This window comes from Barbus barbus, assembly GCF_936440315.1.
Source record: "Barbus barbus genome assembly, chromosome: 44".
NCBI classification, from domain to species: domain Eukaryota; kingdom Metazoa; phylum Chordata; class Actinopteri; order Cypriniformes; family Cyprinidae; genus Barbus; species Barbus barbus.
The window spans coordinates 13,763,715-13,791,505 of NC_136722.1; the positions used below are offsets into that span (position 1 = coordinate 13,763,715).

Sequence of the window (27,791 nt, forward strand, 5' to 3'; positions counted from 1 at the left end):
CCTTACTCAAAAACGTTTGGAGTTATTCACTGACTGAATGAGTTTGATTCAAACTGCTAACTAAAAAAAAAAAACTTTGTGAATATTTTTGACTCAGTAAAAACAACCATTTCAATAGATTCACTTAATAACAATTCGCATTTATTAAAAATCTGAAGCTCATATTTTAGTGCTTATCATCCAACCAGCTAACTGTATGCAAAAACTGTATGACTGCATTAGGTTTCATGAATCTTTTTAACAGATACATTGAAAAGAGCCATTTGAGTATTTTTTCACAATTCATATTTAGTAGAAATTTGCAGCTCATATTTTAGCATGTATCATCCATCCAGCTAATTCTGTCTATTTCATGATTAAACTTGAAACGAATCAAACAAATAATTTGGCGAATCTAACACAAATCATGATGAATCATGGTCACTGCACAAACAAAAAGTCAAAGCAAAAGTCTCTGAATGATTCACTGAGTGAGTGCTAACTTACAAACAAGGCTGTTTCATGAATCTTTCTGACTAAAAATATTCACACTTTGATGCATATCATCCATTCAATTAATTGTATGCTAATTTGAACAGCCAGCACAAGCCTCATTATAAGGAACCATTTTTAAAAGGATCATTTATTTACAGTTCCTATTTATTAGAAGTTTGCAGCTCATATTTTAGTAAGTTTGATCCATCCAGCTAACTGTACACAAAAACAGACAGCACAAAAACGAAAACTTGCAAACTTGCTCTTAAAAGTACTGTCCTTTTTAATGAATCAAATTAACCATTTGCAGAATCTAACGCAGAAAACAAAATACTGTAGGAAAAACAGTCCCAAATCTCTAAATTAAAGGTATACACTTTTCCCATTGGTAGATGTCTACTTAAAGGGGCCATATGACGTTGCTAAAAAGAACATTATTTTGTGTATTTGGTGTAATGCAACGTGTTTATTTTCCACATACTGCACATTATTTTTGCTCCTCTATGCCCTGCCTTTCTGAATCACGTCGATTTTTACAAAGCTCATCGTTCTGAGAAGCAAGGATGCTCCGATTGGCCAGCAATCCAGTGCATTGTGATTGGCCGAATACCTCAAGCGTGAGACGGAAATGTTACGCCCCCCTCACCGCATTGTGATGCCATGTCCTGGCGCGACGACACAAAAACAATAAAACCCATTATAAACGAGGCATTTGTTGCATCCAGTGGGGACAGAATTTCTGATTATAATGATGTCTGCATTTGAGATCAGAGAAACGACAAACAACAAGCACTACACAGCTCAAAACTCGCGTTTGAATAGTCAGTAGCGGTAATGTACTTACAGGCTGGGAGTCAGAAGCGTTAGAATGGCCCCACTTTATAGAAACAGCCTTTGTGCAAGCCAGCTTTGTTTTTTATTCTTCCAGGTTCAGGAAATAGTCCTCTGTAAAATGCGCTGCACACACTCTAATATTTGGGTTGAACTGTTCTGGAATAGTGTTGTAAATACAACTTAACCACTGATTTCTAGTTGTGTCCTCTTTTGGAAGCTCAAACAAAGTACTTTCGCTTTCACAATGAAACACAGCGTCTCCAGGACATGGCACCGGCGGCAGCAACAATACTACAGCCAGAATAATAGTTCTGCCTTCTTTCATTGTAGGGCTGTGTATTGGCAAGAATCTGGCGATACGATACGTCTCACGATACGATATATTGCAATACTGTAAGCAAGGCAATATATTGGGATATTTCTTATTTTAGGAATAGGATATATTTTTAGGAAAGCAGTCATTAAGAGCACACCACTATATGCAAACCTTAGCAATAAATAAAAACTGTTTAACCAGAACACACTGGGATCTGCATTTGCAATTATTAGTCCCTGTAACATTCAACGTTATTGAACCACTTTTGTGCAGTACAAGGAAAGGAGGAAAAATTAAAGTGCTTGCAGGATTCTTTAGTTAAATTTATAAAATGTATTTTATAAAAAAGACCATATATATTTTTAGACCCTCCTTTAAAAGGTTCACAGTTTAAGTTTACAATTGTAACATACAATGTTATAACATTTTGATCTGAACAAAAAATGACATCTGCTTAGTATTAATGAAAAATAAAGTGCTTGCTGGATTCTTAAAGAAAACAAAACAATTGTAAAACAATAAAACAAATACAGATGTTGAACATTCTCAGAACCTTTCAACTTAAATTTCACAGGTTTTTCAGTTTGTATCTGTGTTCTGCGTGGAATCGCCCCAAATGTACAAAACACCCCCAACACCCTGCGGCCCCCAACACATAGGACGTGGCAAGCGGCGGGACCGAGGTGGCACCCGTGCCGTGGTCCCGGGGTGGATGCTACCACAAAAGCCCAAATGACGCCATACTTCAGCTTTGTACACCGAAACGAGAGCTGGAACAATTCTTTCATCCTCCATTACTGGCAGCGAACTATATTAACGCTAATATTAGTGGTGTGCTCTATTGATAGTGTTTCCTGTCACTGTTTAAGTTCAGAGATGAAGACTGCTCTCTAGCGGGCGGGATATGAACTCAAAACGAAACAACTGCCATGAATCCTGTATGATTATTATTATTTTTTTAAATATCGATATTCCGTTTTTGAGAATCGATACAGTATCGCCAAACAAAATATCGTGATACTCACGTATCGATATTTTCTTACACCCCTATTTCATTGCATATACATTTGGGTTGTTTTGCAAATCTTCCCACACCGTGATGTAGACATGGGGGGGCGTGTTTAAATGAGCCATTTTAGGGGGGCGTGGCAGAGTCTTAACTTTTATAAAGAATATCTCTTTGGTTTTGAGACTTTAGTCTTTGAAACTTCAAGGATCTTATCCATGCACTCCAAAGAGAAAGGAAAACTTGAAATCGCATCATATGACCCCTTTAATGGGACGCCGTGTTGGGTTGCAGTGGCTATGAGTTAGCTGGAGCGTCTCAGGCTGAGTCAGCGGGAGGCTGCTACAGTTTAATACACCTCTTCCCATTGGCTCGGCTCTTTCCCCCTCCTCTCCTCTCTTCACTTCTCCTTCATTCAATCTCATTAATCTGTCTGTGGAGGGATTAGCCAGCTCATATTTTTAATTGACATAAATTGAGCTGAAGCCAGGCTACGAGGGAAAAGACTAGAGCTCCGCCGGGCTCAGAGATTACCTCACACATCTCTCATTTAGCCTGAACTTTCACTGTTTCTCTCTCGGCCCTCACCAAAACAAACCCTGCAGAGTGTTAAACCAAGTCACTAATCAGGCAGAGCCCAAATAGCGCCGTAAGCAACGTACAAGAACGAGACATCTGGGGAAGAGAATCATCTAGTACCATTTTAAAAGATTCAATACAAGTTAAGATCTATCGAGAGCATTTGTGGCTACCCAGAAAATATTTTCAAATGTGCTTCAATTTGTAAAAACCGTAATGCATTTACAAAGGAAGAGTATAAGGCAAGAGAAAAAACTGAATTTTTCCAGCTCGTACTTCTGTGTGTATCATCTATATTTTACATGGCTTTGCACGGTTATGTGTTGAAATTTGATTTTCTCATATGTTAACACGCATAAGTCTATTAGTGTGTATTGTAAGGTTTATTTCCACTAAATGCATTTCTATTCACATTTTCAACAAATTTCTGGTGGGGCTCAATGATTTTTTTTTATTTATTCTGTGGTAATTCATATTATGCCACAGCTGCAGTCAATAGAGATTAACCTGCGCTGAACCTAGAACATTCCTGATAAATATCTAATAAAAGGACGAAAGCACAAAATTGGTATTTTAATAAATCAAACATTTTAAATGCTGAATGCCGATATGACATTGACGAAACACATTAAACTGTTGAAAATGACAGTAAAGACATTAAAATTAGTGCTGTCAATCAATTAAAAAAAACGACTAATTAATCGCATATTTTTTCTGAAATTAATTGATTAATTCCACCTAATATTAGTTTTTAAATACTTTTATATTGCAAAAATTTCAATCTTCAAATTAGTGTATAAACAACAAAGACAGTATATTTTGAATATTAGTTTAGTATTATCTGAAAGCGAGTATCACTGATCCCAATACTACTGATGTCTCAATTAATTTTTTTTTCTTCTAATATTCAACCATTGATTATAGCCATTCAACATTACAGTATAATTGAGAGCTATCAAAAAAACTTCTAATTTAAGTGAACTTAAAACAATCTTCACATAAACCCATTATAATAAATGTCATATTTACCCGTGCCCTTTAGCAAGTAGGAAATATACAGAAATTGAATAGTTATCAACACTTAAAATCCTTAAAGCCACAAAAGTTATTGATTTGCTCTTTTTTTCTTTTGTTCTTTGATTAACAGACATCTCAGCAGCTGGGTTATTGGGTTATTTGGCTGCTATTACTTTAAGAGCTGTCGCTACTGAATGTGATGCAGATCTGACACGTAGACTGAGAGGACAGGAAAATTAGTTTTTACTGACATATGGCCTAACCACATCTCATCAGACCGCAGTTCACTGAGGTTCTACTGTCTGAAGTGGCCTCGTCACCTGTACCGTTTATGCGCTCGTTTGACTCGCACCTGGCGCTGAGGCAAAATTGGAGTGCGCGTCTGAAAAGTCTCCCATTTGATGCGCTCGTAAAGACGTTCTGCATCTAAATAAATGCAATTTATGTCAAGAAAAAAAAGAGACAGAAGTAGCAGTTGTGAGTGCAGTGGCCAACCCAAGCTCTGCGTTAACTGCGATAAATATTTTTAAAGCCGTTAAACTGGAAAAATTAATCATCAGCATTAACGCGCAAATTTTGACAGCACTAATTAAAATGATACCCTTTTAGAAATAATTTACTTTCTATTCATCAAAGAATGAATGACAATTAAGTACATTTTCAATATTAAGAAATCTAAATATTAATTGAAATAATAATATTACAATTACAACTATTGAAGTACAAAGTACACACACATATATATATATATATATATATATATGTGTGTGTGTGTGTGTGTGTGTGCGCATGTATGTATGCGTGTGTATGTATGCGTGTATGTGTGTGTGTGTGTATTACAATATAAACTCACATTTTAAGTTAGCAAATCCAATGTGAAAAACAACAAAAAATTCAAACTATAAAAACAAACACTATATGACCAGAGTAATCTAATTCATGGATACATTACTCTTAATGACCCACCTTAATTTATTATTATTTTTAAAGTATTCATAATGATTTTTTTTTTCCATTTGAAAAAATGTAAGACAAAGAGAAAAGACAATCAGATCAGATCAATCAATCCATCAGATCAGTTTACTGAACAAACATTTCAAATACTTACTAAATTTGTGTTTCTATGACAATGTGTAGTTAAAGATTCAAAATAACAAAGAGTTTTGCTGTGATAAATGGTGTTTTAAGTAAAAACTGGTTCTAAAAATAGAACTATTGTTTGGAAGGAGTGCTCCTTCACTTCAAACCAGAAATCTGTAAACAACAAAGGGAAGAGACACCAAAAGACACGGACATGGATGTGAAAGAGAGACAGATGGGGTGAAACAGGTGAGCTGTGAATTAATGGATGTAGAGGGTGAATGAATGCTGTCCCTAGGAGGCGTCTGAGATGAAGGGCCTCAGAACGGGCTGCCCTGGCCATGCAGAAAGCCCTGAGCACGGTACGTCTCATTCCTGTGTCCTAGTCACACAGCAAGGTCTCCAAGCACATTAACAACACAGGCTGTGAGGGGTGTTTTTCATCGGCACTGAACACACACTCACAAATCACAATAAGAGCAGGGCAGCAGCCAAAACACAAAGGGGCCGCGTGTGGTTACTCTCTGGAAAATGTCAGCGCGGCATTACAAGCATTGAAGCTGACAACAATAAATAGGGATTTTGAAATACATGTTCAATATCTCAACAGCTGGGATGTGGCATAAGATATCGACTTACCTTAATTGATCAGATTCCGCCTTGATTTCCTCTGTAAAAGAAAAAAGAAAATATTCACATGAGTGTGGTAAAATGAAACTAAATAAATAAATAACCCACCCTATAGGGACTAATGCAGTTTAGTTAAAGCTAGCTATAAATACAGACTTAAACAGATGGTTAACATGTTTACCATCTATAGCCAGAGAAACACATAATAATAATATTTTTTTTAAACATAATAATAATACAATAAAATTATTAGATAAAAAAACAATATTAGAATATTTTATCTAATTGTATATATTTTTCAGAAAATTGTATAATGTTATACATTATAACAGACATTACTTTAATATATAATATATATATATATGTCTGTATATAAATGTTTATAAAATTTTGTTTTATATTTAATTTATGTATAATGTATTAAAAGTATATAATATTAAATGTATATAGTATATTATATAAATGTTTATAAAAAAAAATTATATTTAATTTATGTATAATGTATTAAAAGTACATAATATTAAATGTATATAGTATATTATATAAAAATTATTAAATGCCTCACCAAGGGCTGAGGGATTTCAAAGTCAAAGTCATTACACAAACACAGTTCTTTCTGGTCCTCAAATCTGATTGGCTGAGAGCCTTTTCCAGGCATGCAATATTCTAGTGATAAGAGAAATCCAACCGTTTCACAATGTGTATCAGACCGTTTGCAGTATTTCTCACAGCGAGTGTCATGTCAGACACCCAAATCCACTATAATTTTATACATTTTATAAGAGACTATTTTTTTTTTTGAGTGAGTCGGCAGTAAAGACTTTAATGATGACAGAGACTAAAACAGGGTTTTGTACAAGGAAGTAACAGATGAAAGGATAGTACAACAAAGATATCATACTCCTCAGCGGGCATTCAAAGTAATGATTTATTGTGAATATGAGATTGAACTGAAGAATGAATGCTGTATCAGATGCAGGTAATCACACTCGCTCAGTCCATTTCTCTCTCATATTACTCTACTCTACATAACACAGTGAGCTTTTAATATAGTAATACAAAAGGTATTCAAAAAAGCAACTCAACTTTCCTTTGTTGCTAGTTCCAAAGTGACGTTTTTGAATTAGTGATGGAGGCTTGGGCTCAGCTGTTATTTGAATCCGTGGCGGAAGGAAATAATTCTGCACAAAAGAGGGTTTTTAAAGACACTCCGTTGCGGTTTGTTAAACATTTACACACTCATGCCATCAAAATGTTGTAAAAAACGCAATATCACACTCGTATTGCGCTGCTAAGAATGTGATACTGCTCATAGGGACGTAATAATGAACCGCGAGCCAGTTGAAAATCGATTCAAATCGGTTGAGATGCAAACCAAATCGCAATACAATTGGAGTAGGAGTTTATAGGAATGTATCTCTGAGGGGAACTGACTGTCTTTAGAAAAGTTTACGTGACATTTTCTTTTCATCTTGCCTCTGAACGATGCATCTTAAAGTAGTGTTCATAAGCGCAGCTCTGCTTTGTTTACAACGGTAACCCAGGAAACACTAGGCATATATCATTGCTGTTCATAAGTGCCACCTGCTGGCAGAGAGTGAATTTGCATCTCAATCAGCTCGTCTGCAGTTTTGTTCAGATATGTTTTATGTAGTATAGTTCCACAAAACTAATGTCAAACTTCGAAATTATACAGTCTAATTTAGATTAGAAACTGTGCATGCTGCATCTTTGTTTGGATCGTGATTAAAATGCAGTGGTTGCTTTAATTTTAAATCGAAAGAGCACAGACAAAGCCTTAATTTGTTTATATGAAGGTAATTATTTTCTTTGTGTAACTTACTTATTTGATGTGGGGTTTGTTTTAAAATTTCAATTTAGTTTTGTTATATTTCAATTTCCCAAAGGAACATGTAGCAATAGCCTAATAAAAGGAATTTTTTACTGTATACTGTCTTCAATCTTATTTTGTTAAAAAAACATGAGAAAATTGAATCATGCCTCGAACCGAATCGTGAGTAGAGTGAATCGTTACATCCCTAACTGCTCATATACATTTACATGCTAGAATAAACAGGCAATTGCCTCTTTTCACTGTAAGCCTTTACTATTCCACACTATTATTGGTAGTTAAAAGCAAACATATTTAATAATCCAAAACGCAAGGGCTCAATGACACCAAACACACAGAGAGCTTGCTCAGAACATCATTCTGTCAAGAGCTATTTTCACAGCTAACACTAAAGAATTTAATTATGCATGGCCCTTTAACACCTCTTCCTCTAAAACCATTTACTAACTGCATCAGAAATGAATCCGGAGTGTTGAAAAAATGTACTAACGAGAAGCCCAGAGTCGGAGTTATTTGCTGCAAATTTCTAAAAGCTTCGACATTACATAAATTAGACTTTAAATCAGCTTTAACACCTGGATTCATTAGTGTACAAGCACTTTGCGCCAACACACGTCGGTCATGCCGTTACTCACAGGTCAAGATATCTGACTACTTCAATCTGTGCTGGTGTTTTCAAAGTAGTGTGGATTGAATATGTTTATTCTGAACAAGCGCCTCTGGTCTCAGCGAGCAGCTGCAGTCATGAATGACTAAGTGCTCGGCACGGCAACAATGTAATACTGTATAGAGAGCACTCTCCTTCCTCCTCTCAGCAGTAAACAATGACGACTATAGCAGCATAATGACATCTACATGCTTTGCTGACAGACAGCCTTCCAACACGCTAAACTGCCTCTGAACACAGACAGAATATCGAACACTGGTGTCTGCTTACACTCACCATCACTCTGCAAGCATTTCCAAAAATATTAGGGATATGGTTCAGAGTCAGACCATGGTGCAATATTGGTATTTTTTTTAATTAGCAGTAGTGGTCTAACTACACTTTGGAAGCTGAGAGCTATAATATCACAATTTTTTCCCAAATTACACATTAGTTTCTACGCCAGGTTTCAAACAGAGACTGGTCACGTTGGACTACTAATTGATTTGTTGTCCAACAACCAACTAGCCGAAGTATACTGACATTGACTAGTTCAAAAAGCAATTCTTGTATTTTTTGTTTCAATATTTTTAGTGGTGGTGCTTTTATTTGCATAGTGATCAATAAAATATTATAAATAAATAGTTTATATTAATAAATAAGTAAATAATTAATTCAAATATTAAATACATTATTATTATTAACAATAACAAAATTAATAATAATAATAATAATAATCAAAATAAACTGATAAGGAAATGTTGGCCTGCATAAACCTCATGAGTAAATTAAAATAATAAATTATGACAACAATATCAACAACAACAACAAAAATATACACTACCAGTCAAAAGTTTGGAATAATTAAAGGTGCCATAGAATGCATTGATACAGTATTTTAAATTGTTCTCTGATATCTACATAGAAGGTTTGTGGCTTAGGTAAGGGCAAAAATTCTCCAGAAACAGTTTTACATGTCCATTTACAACCCTAGGATTTCTCCCTAGAATGAAACGGTCTGTTATTGGCTTATTTGGCAGGGTCATGAATAATAATGAGCTCTGCTCTGATTGGCTGTTTCACAGTGCGGCTCAATTCAGTAGCTCACAGGAAGGAAACACAGGGAAAATATTTATTTAAACACTTTCTCACACAGTTATATCGTTGGGTAATTATACTGTAAATAAAATGCGGGCATCAGGGAGCCTCTATTAATATGCTGGGCATTGAAACTGTTTTCAATTGATCGCGTTTTACTTTCACTTTCGAGATTCGCGATCGCACATACTCTGTTTATTATATGGAGCGGCAGTACTTACCACATATTTTACAAGATCAGATGCTTGTCAGTGGTGCTCAGGATCTGTAAATCATTAGCCATCCTCCTCAGTCATCTCTCCTTACTCTGTTTATGTGGTAAGTGAAATCGTATGTACTGTAACAGGCTACAACTAACAAGGAGTTAACCATGTCCCTTTAGTGGCTCATGTTATTTTATTAGAACACGTTATTTGCTTTCCGTGCCTTTCTGAATACAGACAGCCAACCCATCCCTGCACTTCACATCCCCTGCACAGCCTGGAACATAACATTCATTTCCATAATCTGCCATTTTCGCTGTTCTCGCTTGTTTCTTCACAATACCTGCAGAACTTCTGATGGTTCGGCTGGTGGCTGGTCAAGAACATGGGCGGTATATGGAAATTTTGGAGGCGTGACTATTAGTTATCCCGAATGTTACGTCACAGTCGGTGTTATGTTCTGATTCGCCTATTTTTCAGTGGTCTTTTTTATTCACAAGATTTCCATAAGGAGGAAACAATGGTGTTTGAGGCTGTATGTCATTTGCATGTACAGAACTCTTATTATCAGGTAAATACAGTTTTCCATTCTATGGCACCTTTAAGATGTTTCAATGTTTTTGAAAGAATTATCTTATGCTCATCATGGCTACATTTATTTGATTTGCTTATTTTAAACCGACACCTTCTTATAAATATTATATTTTGATTCGTTTTTTCAATCTCACCACATACTTTTGAATTGTAGTGTATCATGATTTCCACAAAAATATAAAGTAACAACTATGATAATAATAAAAATGTTTCTTGAGCAGCAAATATTATTATTACAATATCACAATGATTTCTGAAAGATCATGTGACACTGAAGACTGTGAGAATTCAGCTTTGCCATCACAGGATATATGAAATATAAGAAAACTTATTTAAATGCATTTCACAATATTACTGTTTTATATTTAACTTTTCTTTTGGCAGGCAATAAACTAGGAAATGTTGTTGTCCTGCATAACTTTCAAGACCATTCATAGTTTAGGTCTCTGACTTTGATTAAAGTAGCTGTAGCCAGTGTCATGTGTTCACCATAGTGCAGGATGCAGATCGGTTTAATCAGTTTTAGTGGTAGACTGTCCCTGGTAAAACACGGAAACCATAGCAACATGACAATTTCCCATAGAGCCACAACAAGTATTGTGTTACCTGAAATTTCAATGCTGAAAACACCCTTGGTCTAAATTTATCCTCTCAATCTATTGCATTAGGTCCATTCAATGCACTTATTTTTCTACTCTTCAGAGAAAGCAGTGAACTGACCTTCAGAAAGACTCTGAGCTTGAGCAAACAAATCAAGAAAAACAAATCACAGCCTCCATATCAAAGCTGAATAGTAAAGGAAAATCCTCACAGAAAAGCGCCCTACCTAGAAGTTCCACCAAAAATCAAGCTGTTCTATCAACAGTACGTCCTTCACTATGTACATCATTTTAACTAGGGCTGGGCAATATGGCCAAAAAAATAATAAAATCAATTTTTTTTATATCAGTCGATATCGATAATTATCACGATAAATGTAAAAAAAAAAATTATTTCAAGTTTAAAATCAGATTTTTGCTTCAAAGTGAAAGTTGTAGAAACCAGATGGTTAATTAAACTACTCTTTATGGCCAGAACGTGACAAATAGCTCGTTTCCACTGAGCGGTACGGGTCAGTACAGTACTGTACTGTCCCAGATCCAGGTTTTGTGTGTGTGTGTGTGTGTGTGTGTGTGTTTGTTTGAAAGAAGCCTCTTATGCTCACCAAGACAGCATTTATTTTATCTAAAAAAATACAGTAAAACTAGTAAAACAGATCAAAATAACAAGGATTATTTAAAATCTAAATTTTCTGTAATATTATAAACGTCTTTACCGTCAACTTTGTTCAAATTAATGCTGAATAAAATAGATTGTATTTGAGAACATTATTAGTCGTTTGCTAATGGACTGAAGTAGGATTTAAACAGGAATTCAACTTGCTACCATGCCTGCTTATTCATTGAGCTACACAAATCCTCTACATCTTAAAAATCTGATGAGTAGCACAAAACACAGTCTTACTGTATTCCATACTGATGCACTCTAATAGTTGGCACCATTATAATTCTGAAACACTGCCAGCGCCCACACTTTCTGAGCCGACAGTTGGGACAACGTATTATGACACAGCATAAATAAGTTTATTTTAGTTACCATCAGCTTCAAAGGACTGATATGAAATCTAACTGTGCCACACAGCACTCACAATCTCCAACACAAAGTGTGACGGATAAATAAACCTTCATACATACATTTTTACAGCGTGGGGCTTGAAAGTCTCAATTCAATTACTGTCTAAAAATCACTCAAATGGGATAGCAAGGTTAGTTTCAAATGAAATGATCTATATAATGCATGAGTGTGTTGTGAACGAGGCGCACGGAGCTGGCGGTCTACTCTGAATCCGCACTGACCCACATTAGGAGGCGCTTACGACTTTAGCAGGGCCTCCAGACCATCTGCGAATCCCTGGACTGGGACACACGGCATTCCACATAGCCATGGGAAAATAAATAGACTCAAGCAAGCCTACTGTATTCAGCTGCCAGTGAAAGAGATAATATGAAATAGACTATACAGTTTTACTAGATATTATATAGGGATGAGCAAAACAACATATTCAAAATTAACTAAAAAACAATTACCAAATCATAGAAACAAGCTTATTTCCATTGCCATACATTAAAACACCTATGAGAGAATGTTACAGAAGCTGTTTTTCTTTAAGATAAAATAAACACTCATAACCAGCATTATGAATTATGTATTAGCTCTGGATGCGTTGCGATGCTGATGAGATAATTGTGCTCTAAGGACAAGCGCCGACAGTTCAGCGAGATGAAATAATGTACAATTGTCAAACTATGATGCCACTATCATCTAAAATGCACAGAGCCGTGATTCGTTCCAATCAAAACAATGACACTAGTGCAATTAATGGAAACCAAACCTGCAACCCAATAATTGATGCAGTGGGGCTCTAGGATGGCTGTGTTCATTCGCTCTCTGGGTGATCTTACAGAGCGATTGCGTAACTGATGGTATGATTACAACCTCCAGGGAGGAAAAAAAAAACATTTTTAATGACAAGTATTTTATCAAAATAAATGATAAACAAAACACTAAAACTGTAAATAATAGTCAATTTAGTCATTGCAACATTATAAAGCCGCACAGTATAAACATGAACATTCGCTTTTAGATTTGATGATTTATCAGTGTTATCAAATTAAGTTTTTTATTTTTTACAGATTAAGTTTAAGTGAACAGTAGTGGATGTTAATAATAATCTGAATGTAAAAATACAGAAAAATGAGCATGAACAATTAAGAATTTAATTGGCAATAATTAAGAATTTCCAATCAACAGAAAATGTTACGAAACGGCCTGGAAGAGGACGTGTGTCTATATCGTCCTAATGCACGGTGAGGAGGAGAGTTTGAGTGGCTAAAGACAGCTGGAGAATTGCAAAAAATAGCTGAGTCTCGGGGTCAAAAAACCTTAGAAAATATGTGTCAAACAGCACCTACATCACCACATGTTGTTTGGGAGGGTTACGAATAATTCTCCTAGCTCATCCAAAAACAAACTCCAGAATATTCAGTTATCAGACACGACTGGAACTTCAAATGGGGCTCGCTTCTATGGTCAGATGAAACTAAAAAATGTGCTTTTTAGCAGCAAACACTCAAGATGGGTTTGGTGAACACAGGGATAAAAAGTAACCCATGTGTACAATGAAATATACTGCTGTATTTTTGATGTTATGGGCCTATATTTGTGCTGGAGGTCATGGACATCTTGTTTAGACACATGGCATCATGGATTCTATCAAATACCAACAGATAAAAAAATCAACAAGTGACTGACTCTGTTAGAAATCTTATAATGGGCCATGTTTGGATCTTCCAACCGTACAATAATCCAAACACAAACCCCAAAAACAACACAAAAATGGGTCACTAATAGGGCTGAACGATATGGACAAAATTTCATATCTCGATTTTCATGCCAGATATCTCGATATCGATACGATACGATATGACTACGGGTTCGGTGAAAACCAAGCATTTCTCAGAAAAATAAAAACATCATAATACAAAAAAATTTGGAAAGTGTAGTTTTATTTTTAAGAACTCACTGGTGGACGTCGACTCGTACGGCATAAAGGCCCTTTCACACAGGACGCGGCATGCGCTGCGCTATGAAACCCATTCATTTCAATGGCTTGCGCTGCGCGAGGGCGGTTAGTTGCTGCGCCGACCAAAGCGCACGCGCAGCGGAGCGCACCAGCGGCGAGCTTGCGTGCGCGCCGCGGTCAAAGTTCAAAATAGTTCAACTTTTGCCGCTGCGCTCTGTGACGTTTCCCCGCGCGGCCAATAGAAACGGGGCATCCAAACAAGCGCCAAACTCAAAATGGATGAACAGCTGATTCTCTGTGTGTCTGAATTTCCAGAGCTATACCATACAAGTTTGCGGTCGAATAGGGACCTCAGCGGTGCATTCAAGGGCACTCGTAAAACTGATGTTCGTTGTGTGACTGCCAGAGTTGTATGCAGGGCGGGGCGAGCGCGGAGAGGGGAAATCTATATCGTCTATATCGTTGCTTTTTTCGATAGTAATATCTTGAAAGTTCATATCTCGATATAGATACGATAACGATATATCGTTCAGCCCTAGTCACTAATCAGAAAACCAAGCTTCTGCTATGGCCATTCCAGTCCTCTGACCTGAACCCTGTAGAAAATGAGTGAGGTGAACTGAAGAGAAGAAGCACCGTCATGGGGCTGTGAATCTGAAGGTTCTGGAGTGATTCTGGAAAAGGAAGGGTCTCTGATCTCTTGTCAGGTGTTCTCTAACCTCATCAGGCATTATAGGAGAAAATTTAGAGCTGTTAAAGGTGCCATAGAATGCATTGATAGAATATTTTAAATTGTTCTCTGATATCTACATAGAAGGTTTGTGGCTTAGGTAAGGGCAAAAATTCTCCAGAAACAGTTTTACATGTCGATTTACAACCACAAGATTTCTCCCCAGAATGAAAGGGTCTGTTATTGGCTTATTTGGAAGGGTCATGAATAATAATGTTGAGCTGTGCTCTGACTGGCTGTTTAACAGTGCGGCTCAATGTTGAGCTCTGCTCTGATTGGCTGTTTCACAGTGCGGCTCATTTCAGTAGCTCACAGGAAGGAAACACAGGGAAAATATATATTTCAATACTTTCTCACGCAGTTATATCATTGGGTAATTATACTGTAAATAAAATGCGTGCATCAGGGAGCCGCTATTAATATGCGGGGCACTGAAACTGCTTTGGAATGCACAATCGCGTTTTACTTTCGAGATCGCACGTACTCTGTTTATACTATGGAGCGGCAGCATTTAACATTTAACTTCTGATGGTTCGGCTGGAGGCTGGCCTAGAACATGGATGGGTTTATGCAAATGTTGGGGGCGTAACTATTAGTGATCTCGACTGTTACGTAACAGTCGGTGTTATGTTCTGATTTGCCTATTTTTTATTCACGAGATTTTCATAAGGAGGAAACAATGGTGTTTGAGGCTGTATGTCATTTCCATGTACAGAACTCTTATTATTCAACTATGCCAAGGTAAAGACAGTTTTCCATTCTATGGCACCTATAAACTGGCAAACAGAGTTTTCAAAAAGTATTGAATAAAAGGGTGCCGTAAATTGTGGCCAATGTGTATTAGAGAAAAACAATTACTTCATAATAATATTTCCCCTCCATTTTATATTCTTATTATCCAATGAAAGTTTAGATTTTTGTGAATTAAAAAAAAAAGATCAAAAGGATTAACAATGCAGATTCATTTTCACAGCCTTCTTTGATCATATTTACCAAGGGTGCCGATATTTTTGGCCATGACTGTATAGCTTTACTTTTCATTGAAGTTGAATTTAAATGTATCCAATATTTATATTTTATTTTAGCTTTATTTCAATTGCTATTTTTAACAGTTCTAGTTTAGTAATTTTATTGTTTCAAATTATACATTAGAAATGTTGCCTTGGCAATTAATTAACTGAAATAGTTTTTCATCTTTTTTTCAATTACGGAAAACTATTTTTAATACAGTCACAACAATGGTATCAATGTTTCATTCACTTTTATAAATAGTATAATCGAGAGATGACAGGAAATGACTTGGAGTGACAGAACTATAAAACATGTCAGCGCCAATAGCCTCATGGGCAGCACACCGACATGTAGCGTCACTGCGCTTCAAACGTCCCGAGTTCGAGTCCCGACTCGCGGACCTTTCCCGATCCCATCCCCCCTCTCTCTCCCAATTTGCTTCCTGTTCACTTATAATAGATCTTAAAAAAACAAGAAAAAAAAACACACCATAAAACATCTGGAAACAAACCCTTATTGCCAATTTGCGCATAAAGTCTAAACTTGTGGGGACTTGTGTGTCAACCGCTAGGCCACAGGTCCAACAAAGAGAGTCTTTGTTTAAAAAGAAAACAGAAACTGACTACTTGGTCAGAAATGTTGGGCCTGTGTGGGACTTCATAAATGCCAAACACGTTGTTGTCAAAGATGTCCGTGCTCTACCTGAGAATATATCAGCTCTGGAGGTGTCAGTTGCAACTCTAATGAAGCAGAAATAGCTTTACTTTCACTCGTGGTGCATACGGTGGGCCAAGAGCATGCCGTGACATGTCACTTGGTACAGCAACACCACGGGGAGTTTCACTCGGCAGGACAGCAGAAAGCCCCGACTGTTGACAGTCTCTCTGCTTCACACTGGCAATAATTGCAGGGGAGCTCTGTAATTGTACATTGCTATTTCACTCTGGATCTCCATTGCAAAAGTCAAATATGTATACGCTTGCTTATTGGTAGCCTGCTTTGGTGTTTTAGACAACAGCATGGTGGGATCATGATGACTGCTCTGAGACACCTTCACCTAAGTAAACAACTCTCAGCTAATTCAGTCTCCAGTTGTCGGTTTGTTCCATCAATTAAGCAAAAAGCGGATGGTGGCATGTTTTGCAGTACACACATGCTGCAGCTCCAACGCTGGGGAAAGATAAACAGTAGGGTCCTTTGGGAGCTGTGCAGTACACCATGTGATCAACACCAAGGCAACACGCGCACACTAATGCAACGCCTGCAAGACAAACCAAACAGAAGCCGTTTGCCTAGCCAGGGGGTGTGCGAATGGAGTCCAAGTAGACAGCTTAAGGTGGGGTCTTATTAGGGCGTTCTTCGCCTCCTCCTTCATTCCTTCTCATGTGGAATCACTCTGCAACTCTCGAGCCAAGACACGGATATATTAACGTTATCTCACGACCAATTCGTACATATTTTACGAAGTGGCTAATTCATACGAATTTGTATGACCTCACTCGTACGATTTTGTACGATTTGTCTAAACCCCAGTGACAGGTTGGTTTAGGGGCAGGGTTAGGTGTAGGTCATTCGCACAAATTCATACGAATTGGCAACTCGTAAAATATGTACAATTTAGCAAAAATCGTATGAATTTGTACGAGTGAGGTCGTACAAATTCGTACGAATTAGCCACCTCGTAAAATATGTACACATTGGTCGTGAGATCGGGCTGGACACATCCAAGCAAAGCTTCTTTCACGAGAAGTCTACATCCACGTAGGGAAACTCTGATCTGCTGCCCACTTGATCTCCTCCTGTCAAAGGGTAGGGTGGATTCACACGTTCCCAGATACAGGACTGAAAGACAGAGGCGGAACGGGGCTGATCCTTACTTGATCATGAAAGTTCACATTGTGATTTAAACATAGACAGTCAGTCGTAAATCTGCTTAAAAGAGGTGACATTTACCAAAACCACTAGAGCTTTCCAACCAATCCCAATCCCATTCTCAACGGTGACTAGTGTTACCTGAGAGCAGTGGTGCGTTTTTTTCCTTCACTCCTACAGATGCATTACCATTTCAAAGCACACACATTCACACCGTGCCGGCACACTCGACAACCAGAGAAACTATTTAAATGAGCTCCTCTTGCCTTACAAACCTAGTATTTTCGAGAATGAATAAATCCGGCAGACAAGTTTAGGATTCTGAAGGCTCTAGTTCTTATGGGTGGGTTTCCGTTTATAACACTTGGATGTGTTGCAGAACTAATGTCATGGAAAATCATAAGGCTTTTTTGTTTTTATGACAAGAGGCAAGTGAACCTGTACAATTTTGATCTCTAACCTGTCATTTAAGGAAAAAAAAAAAAAAAAAACTTTAGGGGTACACTACTGTACCTTGTCTTCCCAGAAGTATGCATATTTGTACCTTAATGTGTACATTTACTGCCCCACAATTTTCTGGCAGTGTACACTACCATTTGAAGGTTTGGGGTCGGTAAGATTTTTTTTAAATGAATACTTTTATTCAGCAAGGATGCATTAATTTGATCAAAAGCTACATGATATTTTGTTACAAAAGAGGAACTTTGAACTTTCAATTCATCAAAGAATAGAAATGGGGAAAAATGTATCATGGTTTCCACAAAAATGTTAAGAAGCACAACGGCTATTGTTTTCATCACTGATAAGAAAATGTTTCTTGAGCATCAAATTAGCATATTAGAATGATTTCTGAACAATCATGTGACACTGAAGACTGGAGTAATGGCTGCTGAACATTCAGCTTTGCATCACAGGAATAAATTACATTTTAAATAGCATAAAAATATAAAACATTAAAATATGTATATTACAATTTAAATGTATAAAATATTATTGTTTTTACTGTATTGTAAATCTTACCTACCACAAACCTTTGAACGATAGTGTATATATTCCTTGCAAATATATTTTTGGCCAATTGCTAAGTGAACACAACCATGCAGACAAACTTGCTTCTGCCCCTTAAAATATGATCTGAATCTAAATTGGGCCAGGTTACGAGCCTGAAGCATTTCTCACCTGGGCTTTACCTGTCAGTAAAGGTGTAAGTGTGAACCATAAAAGGTGCTATACAGAAGCTGACTGGAATACATGAGAAATAGTTGAATATATAGTACACTGTATATATTTATATATTATATATATATATACATATATTACAATGCATTGCCATTTATGTCTGCATATTTGAGTAGAACATTCTAGCCAAACCAAAACATGAGACAATACAGTTTAAAAAAGGGACGCCTGTAAACATTCATCCCTCTCTACTTGCACAAAACCAGGTAGCCTAGCTGTTTAGAGACCTTACACTGTTTTATTTGGCACTTGGTTCCTTGATGATACTGTCATGATGGCATTCTGTTTATGGAAGGTAAACAACATCAGAGACAAATGTGCATAATGTATCTATTTAGCCCACAGTTGAAGTATCAAGCATCCGCCCACCAAATAGACACAAACCATTTCTCACACACAAATACAGACGCTTACAAAAAGCAGAGCCACAGTGGAAGAGGAGGCAGTGTGCTCTTTTCACCCGCAGAGATAAACACCCGGCTCAGGTCCTCTGCACTTGAGAAGGAAGCATTGGACCATTGACAGCCGCATTGTGTAGGAAAAAGAGAAAATACCTAGCTGTAATTAAATTTAGGCCCTCCACAGGAAATGCTGAGGGAGGTTGTCTGGACAACGCAACATGTGGGGCGTGAGGGTGGCCCTGGTGTAGTCCTGCCAAATAGTCACACCAACACTGCGATGCAATGCATGCATGTGTAACCGCATGGATTTACTCTACTGGTTAACAAGTGTTTCTAAAACAAAAAGAACACTGTGAACGTGGTTTCTGCATCAAAATCAGTGATTCTAGTTCACCGGACCCTGGTTGGACACATTTTTTGGAACCATTTGCATTAGATGTGTTCAATGTGGAGAACAATGGAATGGAACAAAATGCCAATTGGAGTATTTTATGGTGATTAATGGTGATTAAGGCAAAAATAGCATAGATTTTTCAAATTGGCCATTTTTGGTTATTGCCCAAATTTTGAAAATCATTAACACCAGTGATGTACTGAAATTTTACCAAAAATATTCTTCCGAAGTAAAATGTGGTAAAAATAACGATTGGCGATTACTAAGTAGAATGGCGGACAGAGGATTTGGTTTTCAAGCGAAGTGTAAAAGTAAGTAAAAGACCACTTCTTAAACCAGAGAAGGTGAACATATTGGTTTTCCTGGCAAAAAACAAGCAAACACGGTCACTGACAGCCAATTTGTTTCCATTTTCTTTCTGTTTTCATTGTAGAAAGCCTGTTGTCTTTGCCGTTTAGCTGACATTACAGAGAGAGGCTTTTCAAAAAAATTATGATTCCACAGTGTTTTCTAAAATTTCTGTAATTTTGTTGATAATTATACAGCATGTGGTGTATGCCATGCCTCATCTTCTTCGTTTTTGTTAATAAACGTTATATAAGCTAGATTGTTATTGTACTATTTTATTGTTGTTGGCTTTTCATTAAGAATAATAATGAATCCATCTTTCAAGTATTCGTTTTAGTCTTAGAAAGTGAAAGATGTAAAGATGTAAGTCCAACAGACATATCTTTTCTTGTAAAGCGTGACACCAAAATTGCAAATTCATCCAAATCCCCGGTTTTGTATACTGGTTTGTAACTCCGGTTTTGTTGCAAGTTTATACAGTGTGAAAATTTCCTCACCATCATTGACGTTTTATTAGTGCTTCTCTGATTACCCATTTTGATCCATTTCAGGCACATATCACATCAGCAGTGTGGATGCACTTCACCATGATCAAAACTGATGCTAAACTATCAATATGCTAAATTTGTTCGGCTGAAAAATCAAAAGGCGGCTAGTTGCTGAAAAACTTTACTATGACTGGTTTAATTGATCACCTGAAATTCTAAATATAATAAATAGTTCAAATACCCAAATATAAATACCCAATGATTACCCAAACTTTATTTTCAGCTTCAGTTGTTAGCCTCATGAAAACCTTAGTTTTGGTTTCTGTATTTTGGTTAAAAAAAGTTTCGGTACATTACTAATTATGTGTTGGCCTAAATTATCATGATTCTATACACAAAACACATCAATTTATTCTTCAAAACATCCACACAGATCAAAGTCCAATAGCAACTATACTCTTACCAAAATACATACATGCAGAATTGACGCGTTACATGTAAACAATATTCTTTGTTGTATTTTCCTGTCAAAATAACAGAGTTCCTTTGAAATTCTTCATCTTTTAAGAACTGCCGGGTTCTCCGGTAGTAGGCGGAGCTAATGCGCAAACGACAATTTCATTGGCTGGCGCTCAGCTATTATCGTCCCTGTTTTGATTTCAGCAAATCAGTTCGAGCGAATGCACACAACCTGATTAATATTCATGAATCCAGCAGCTCGTTAATCCTTAGTGTGTTTTATATTGTTCTTAGAATTCGTGGTATTATTATTCTTATCTTATAAATATTATTGTTAGTTTTTCCCCCCCATTATTTACAGAAACACTGAATGACCAAAAAAAGCACCACCTCCAGTCCTAAGTTCAGTTAAAATGCATTCATACATGGTTACCAAGTTTAAATTCTAATTAATAAAGTTATATCATTAAATAAAACTTGATAATCATAATATTATGTTATAATTTTTGACTAAATGATGTTAAGTGTGTACTTTCAGATATTTAAAAAGCTGTATATAAATATCAGTTTAGCAAGTAAGCTAAAAATTTTACTAGCCAATGGCGATTCAGTTGCCAAAGTGTCTGTAGAGGGTCGTGATCTCATAAACACACAAAAGAACTCTGGGCAAAAATAAGGGGTCAAATGGTATTGTCTCTCATTAGCTTGAGGCACAATTCTGATTAATTCAGCACCTGTCAGAGACCTAATGAGTTACCGCTACTGAAAGATGATGCATTATTTACAAAGGCCAGTAATGAAACAAAGTATCTGGTAAGAGATCTAAGCGACGCTGGACTTTCATCCAAAAACCTGATCTTTTATATTAAATGGCCAATTTTGTTTTAATGCACTGCACAGCCACGCTGTAAGAAAAAAAAATCTGTGGAAAAACAGAAAAGATACTTCAAGATACCTAAAACACGACATCTTGCAATGCTTCATTTAAAATATGGGTAAAGCACCTCAAAACACAAAACTGCTTCATTAGCATCGTGCCCTATTTTTACAGGCTTTTCTTAGAGTGCAGGGCTTTGGTTGTAATTATGGCACAGGTTTTGGGGAATAAGAATAAGAAGAACGGTGTACACTGGCGGGGTCTGCAACCTATGAGATTGCATCTTAATAACTGAAATTCTCCATCTTTTGAACCTTTCCAGACATCTGTGCAAAGATTCACCCTCCATCTTAACAATAAATCCAGGGCCACAAAATTAAATTTATTCACCTCGTTCACTATGTGTGCAGCAAAGCAACAATCCTCACCAGCAGAGCAGGGATAAGCCAGAAGGTCACTGTGCATGCATTTAATTCCACTTTCTTTATTAAGGGAACGCGTGCACACATGCAATCATGTGTCCTAAAAAGCACTAAAAAGAGAAAACCATGTTCCATCTATGTTCTTAGAAGGAACCAAAAATCTGAGGACATTTATAGTGACAGTCTGGCAGCTTTTTTAATGCATTACCTTAGTGAGTCTTAAACTTATACATTATGCCTCTAAAAGCAACTCAGAATGCTATGATATTTGTTAATAGGGAACTGAACTTCACTTTAAACTTCTTCCTTGTTTTGGGCCATTAAGAAACTTTTTATGATGAATAGCACAGGTGCCAAAAGGACTCGAAACCGCCTCAAGTGTTAGAAGGCGTGAGTAATATACGATAAGTCTGAAAGCTAAATAATAAATGCAGACACCTGATCTTACTGGTTACTCTCAGTTTCTGCACAGGTGTCTTGAAAACAATATGAGTACATTAATATTAATAGTCCAATGAATCACAATTAGCCTTTTTATGATAGTACAGGCTTTAAACTTTACGTGTTTCTGTGAGATTTGGGCTATTTTGCAAAGACACAGCAGGCACTGTTGTTGTAAACCCCTCACTGGCTGTAATGGACTATGGAGTCAGCACCCAAAAGGAAGGTTTTTTTATAACTGTCAGTGGCTGGTGAACTGGGAAACAGTTATGTCATGTCACATGCAGCATCATAAGCTTCCACGAAAAACTGAGACCCTTGCAAGATTTTGTTTAAAATGAATATCGGACGTACAAAATATAACAACAACAACCATGTATTACACAACATTCCTGGCAAAACAAACCTTGGACCTTGTCGAGGGCTATAGAGTTTTGGTAAAATCTCCAGTTTTCACTTACGAAATCCTTAATGTGAAGCAAAAAATCAGGAGCATCATGTTAGCGACACCACATCTAATCTAAGCCCATTCAAAATATTCAAGATCTGAATCTACAAGACAAACCAGAGCATTTGCAAGAGGTCCCCTGATTGCTCAACAGAGTTTGGTTAAGGTCGATGTGTGCGCGGTTAGAAAAAAAAGGATCAGACTCAGCCCCGGGGTCCTGTCTATTCACCCTGCCCTGAACTGAAGAAGTCTTGCCTAAAAAAGAAAAATGATGAACTTTTTTTACCTGCTCTGTAAGTATTTATTGTGCTTAAGGGACAAGAAACTCTCTTTATATCTAGGCTGTCATTAAGAAATCCATCCTCACATTCAGAAAATATCAACACTCAGAAGGAAACATCCACGTATGTCTACTATGTCATGACTTCTTTGGCACTCAAAGCAGATATTTAAAGGGATAAATGTATCCTAAACTGATATGACTTTCCTTAATGTTGTGGAATATAAAAGAAGATATTATTAGAAATACTTCAGCGTTTTTTGTCCATACAATAAAAGTCAATGTTGGTTCCGAACAATACTGTCTGGCCAAATATCTTCTTTTGTGTTTTCACAGAAGAAAAAAAAGTCACAGATTAGGAACAACATGAGCAAATGATGACAGAATATTAATTTTTTGGTGAAGTATCGCTTTAAGCAATCGTATTTCTTTTAAAGGCTCATTTTCCCAAAGCATACATTTACTTTAAAAGAAAAGTCATACAGCAGACTATTAAATGCTTCAAAAGCTCAGCATGAGAACAGTATGCTTGCTGTATCTGCAAAGAACAATATTTCAAACACCTTACTTTCATAGCCTTTTAGTGACACATTTTTTGAGTCGTCCGAGAAACACTTATCTCTAGACTTCTATTACAGAAATACCAATCATTTTCCAAGATATACAAACTTACTTTCTCAATATATATTCACAATGGGAACTGAGGGAATGCTAAAAATGGTAGATGAAACCAGAGTTCACCGCTTCAAGTGAGGCATGTGCCCCCCTCCAGTGTGACAAATAACAATTACGACAAGATTTCTCTAAAGTTCACTAACAGATGCTGTAATAACTCGGACATCTAAGCCAAATGCGATCCTACATATGCAAAAACAGACCATAAATCCTGTGTTGTTCAGCAGAAAAGCTCTGTATTTGTCTTCCACAAATGCTTTTTTATAAGTGACATTAACATAAATGAGTCGGTAAATAATAATATTCTTAAACCATTAACTATATTTATTATCCACATGCCCATTTTACAATTTTCCAAAATGTGGTTGTATGTATCGGTCCTTTGTAATCAGAGTAAGCCCGTCTCATCTTTTAAGTAGCCAGAGACCAGATTTGAGAGGATAAGGCCTGCGCTGGGAACTTTGTCTTAGTGGCGTAAAAACACAGCTCACTAGATATGAGCTCAATTATTCACTAACCAGCATAGAGAGAAAGGGTTGACAGTTTCCCCTATGTTTGCCAAGCAGCATGAAATAGATTAAACTTTCTACCACTCCATTTGACTGTCCTTTACATCTTCATATCTTCTTGTACGTGAATTGAATCGCAGCCTCTGAATATGCAAGATTCTTCCTCTATGTTTAAAAGAGATCAAAGTGTACCATTCCTAATAAAATCACATCATTAACAGTAAAAATCACAATTTGCAATGCAGTAAATCAAGCTGAACCAACAACTCTGCATGCACAATGCACGGTGCATGTGATTCCAGCCAAGAGCCTGGAAGCCATTGCTTTCTTCCCCCTTTAATAATGCACTGTAATTCAACTTCCACCGTGCATGCATTATTGACCACTGATAATGATAAATGCATGACATTCACCTTGTCCCAAACAAGCCCTTATAGACTAGCACATCCCCTATCCTGCAAACAACACTTCCGTTACGCCCATCGCAAACTAGTCTGATTCATTTAAGCGAATCGGTTCTTTTGGACCGTTCGTTCAAATGATCCGATTCACCAACTCGTTTGAGTCATCACTGAAAAGTGCGACAGTGCGCATTTTACTCGCTCTTTTTGTATAGTGAAATGCATAATTAGTCACAAAACGCTTAATTAATTAAGTATTGATTAAGTTGTGAAGTATGCGTTAAATGTTCCAGCTCACAGCAGAGTGATCCAAACGCTTTCTAATCGGCTCAAGTGAATCATTCAAAAGAACCGTTTTGAATGAACAACTCGGCGGAGCCTGTGTCTGCAAGGCACAATAATTACGCATCGTTACAACATATTTTTATAAAGTTTAACCTCCGTAACATATATACTTGTCTTATTTGTAGATAATTAAATAATTATGCGACAACACCAATGCAAACAAGCATCTCCGTCTGCGTTTCTCTCCATCTTGCCCAGTCATTGTTGTTATTGGGGGAAATTGAGGATAGTACAAAACAAATGAAACGATATGACAGTTTAGTTTGTAACGTTACGCTGTAGTCTCGTATAAGAACTTAGACTGTAACCTTAACGTCACCCAAAACTAAAAAGTCATTGTTATTGTAATATGACAGGTGGGGTCTTTACATTTATATGGTCAGCGACACTCAAATGAATTCGAAATGCTTTGAGAGCATCTAAAATGATTCTGTAATTTAACATGAATGGTTTATTCTGTGTACAGCCCGAATGATGAAGGGGCTTTCTTCAAGCTCCTGTCAAAGAGGACAAACTCGCCCTGTCAGTTCTTGCTTTCCTTTACCTGTTTCCTCGTTCGTACGTGCACTAAATATGATTTATCCAAGCCAAGAGTGCATAATGATCGACATTTCATGCTAAAGAAGCAGGTACAGGTTTACATCGAGGCATTATTTTCAGGTAAAATGAGAATAACTTCCGCAATGCTGCTGGATTCATGCAGCTGCTCCGTTTCATTACCGGTAGGATTAAAGCCACACATGCAGATCTTAAACATCTAAAACACCGCGATCAACGCATCGAAATCATACTGACCTAGTGCCACCTCACAGGCTTTGCGCAGCTGCGAGTGATGAGCCTTTTTCACCTCCTTGTCGGCCAAGATCTTTTCCAAAGCTCTGGTTAAAAACATATTTTTCGTCTTTTTGCCTTCATACATGACGCGCTGCGACGGGGCGAGGAGAACCTGTCCCAATGGAGGCTGGGTCCGTGGTTTTTAGAAATTCCCGTATGACTGAGTTTCTCTCCGGCGGATGGTGCCCTCAATAGAGAAACATAAATAAAGCCAAAAGGTAAATCCCTCAGTTTTCCATCAGCGACCTGCTGCCTGCGCCATGTTGGAAGGAAATGACGTCAAGCACGTAAAAACGGCCGCAGTGAGTGAGAAGTGAGAGAGTATCATTTTGAAATATAATAAAGTATAAACAAATAACAACCAATAGAACGAGGTTATACATTAACAGATTGCAAATTAAATAATAATGAATGGATAAATACATAAAAGAGAAAAAAATTCTGATCTGTGAATAAGACCTGAGGTTGTCAGATATATCAAACAAGTAATCTCACTTCCTTGTGGTTATAGATATAGTCATAGATATATGTGGTTATGTTGTCCTTAAGTTATATAGTGTTTGCAAGCTATGTTTTGGAGAAAAAGAAAATAAGAAGGCTATGTAACCACATTTACTCCTATAATTAAAAAAACAATATTCTAAAAACGTAGGATATTTTCGAGGGAATATAATAATAGTTTTAAGATTAAAAGCGTAAACGTTTTATTAATAAGGACGTTTTATTAATAAGGATGCTATTTTGTAGATAATGTAATATATAAATATAATTTAAATTTATTAAAAATACTAAAATGACTACTAAAATGAATTTCTAACTAAAAACATTTCTTGCATTTTTTAAAATATATTTTATATTTTATATTATATTTATTTAATTTACTGATTTCATATGTGTTTTATTGCTGATACTTTATTGCTGTTTGCTGTTTCCATTGAGTATCTGTATTAGTAACTTTGAGATGTTTATATATATATATATATATATATATATGTTTGATTGTTTGTATATATGAAGAGTTCAGATGCAAAAGCCTCTAAGTGCCATCTGAAATTTTCTTCTAAAATGAGCATTTTTATCTGGCCCCTATATTTATGTTCAGTTATTTCACTTTAATTGCATAGAAAAGGACCTATATATTGCCATTAGAATTAAATGACTGAACCTAAACATAGCAGCCTGATAAAAATGCTAATTTTAGATGAAAATTTCAGATGGTACTTAGAGGCTTTTGCATCTGAACTCTTCATATATATATACTGTATGACCCACAGTGCCAAAAACACTTCCAAGTGGTTTGCTGACCATGGTATTACTGTGCTTGATAGGCCAGCTAACATGCCTGACCTATATGGAATCTATGGGATATTTTCAAGAGAAAGATGAGAAACAGTCAATCCAACAATCCAGACGATCTGAAGGCTCAGTAGTGCCTCAGCAGTGCCACAGGCTGATCGCTTCCATGCCATTCCTCACTGATGCTGGATTTTGTGTTAAAGGAGCCCCGTCCAAGTATTGAGTGCAGAAATGAACATACATTAAAGAACTTTTTTTTTTATTGATCTTAGGAAATACTCTAATATTTTGAGATACTGGATTTTTGACTTTCATGAGCTGTAAGCTCTAATCATCAAAATTAAAACAAAAAAACTTTTGAAATGTTTTA

The 27,791-nt window shown here is 36.7% G+C and overlaps 1 protein-coding gene across 1 annotated transcript in view; it reads right to left on the reverse strand.

The window, feature by feature from the left end:
- LOC306863469 (brefeldin A-inhibited guanine nucleotide-exchange protein 1-like) overlaps positions 1 to 26,330 on the reverse strand; it is a 69,176-nt gene extending 42,846 nt beyond the window's left edge. Inside the window, exons 1-2 of the mRNA XM_079406810.1 lie at positions 26,087 to 26,330; positions 5,946 to 5,976 (exon numbers count right to left, since the gene is read on the reverse strand). Coding sequence (XP_079262936.1) covers positions 5,946 to 5,976; positions 26,087 to 26,210 — 155 coding nt within the window. The 5' untranslated portion in view covers positions 26,211 to 26,330. The remainder of the gene's footprint in view (positions 1 to 5,945; positions 5,977 to 26,086) is intronic.
- Positions 26,331 to 27,791: the final 1,461 nt, after the last annotated feature.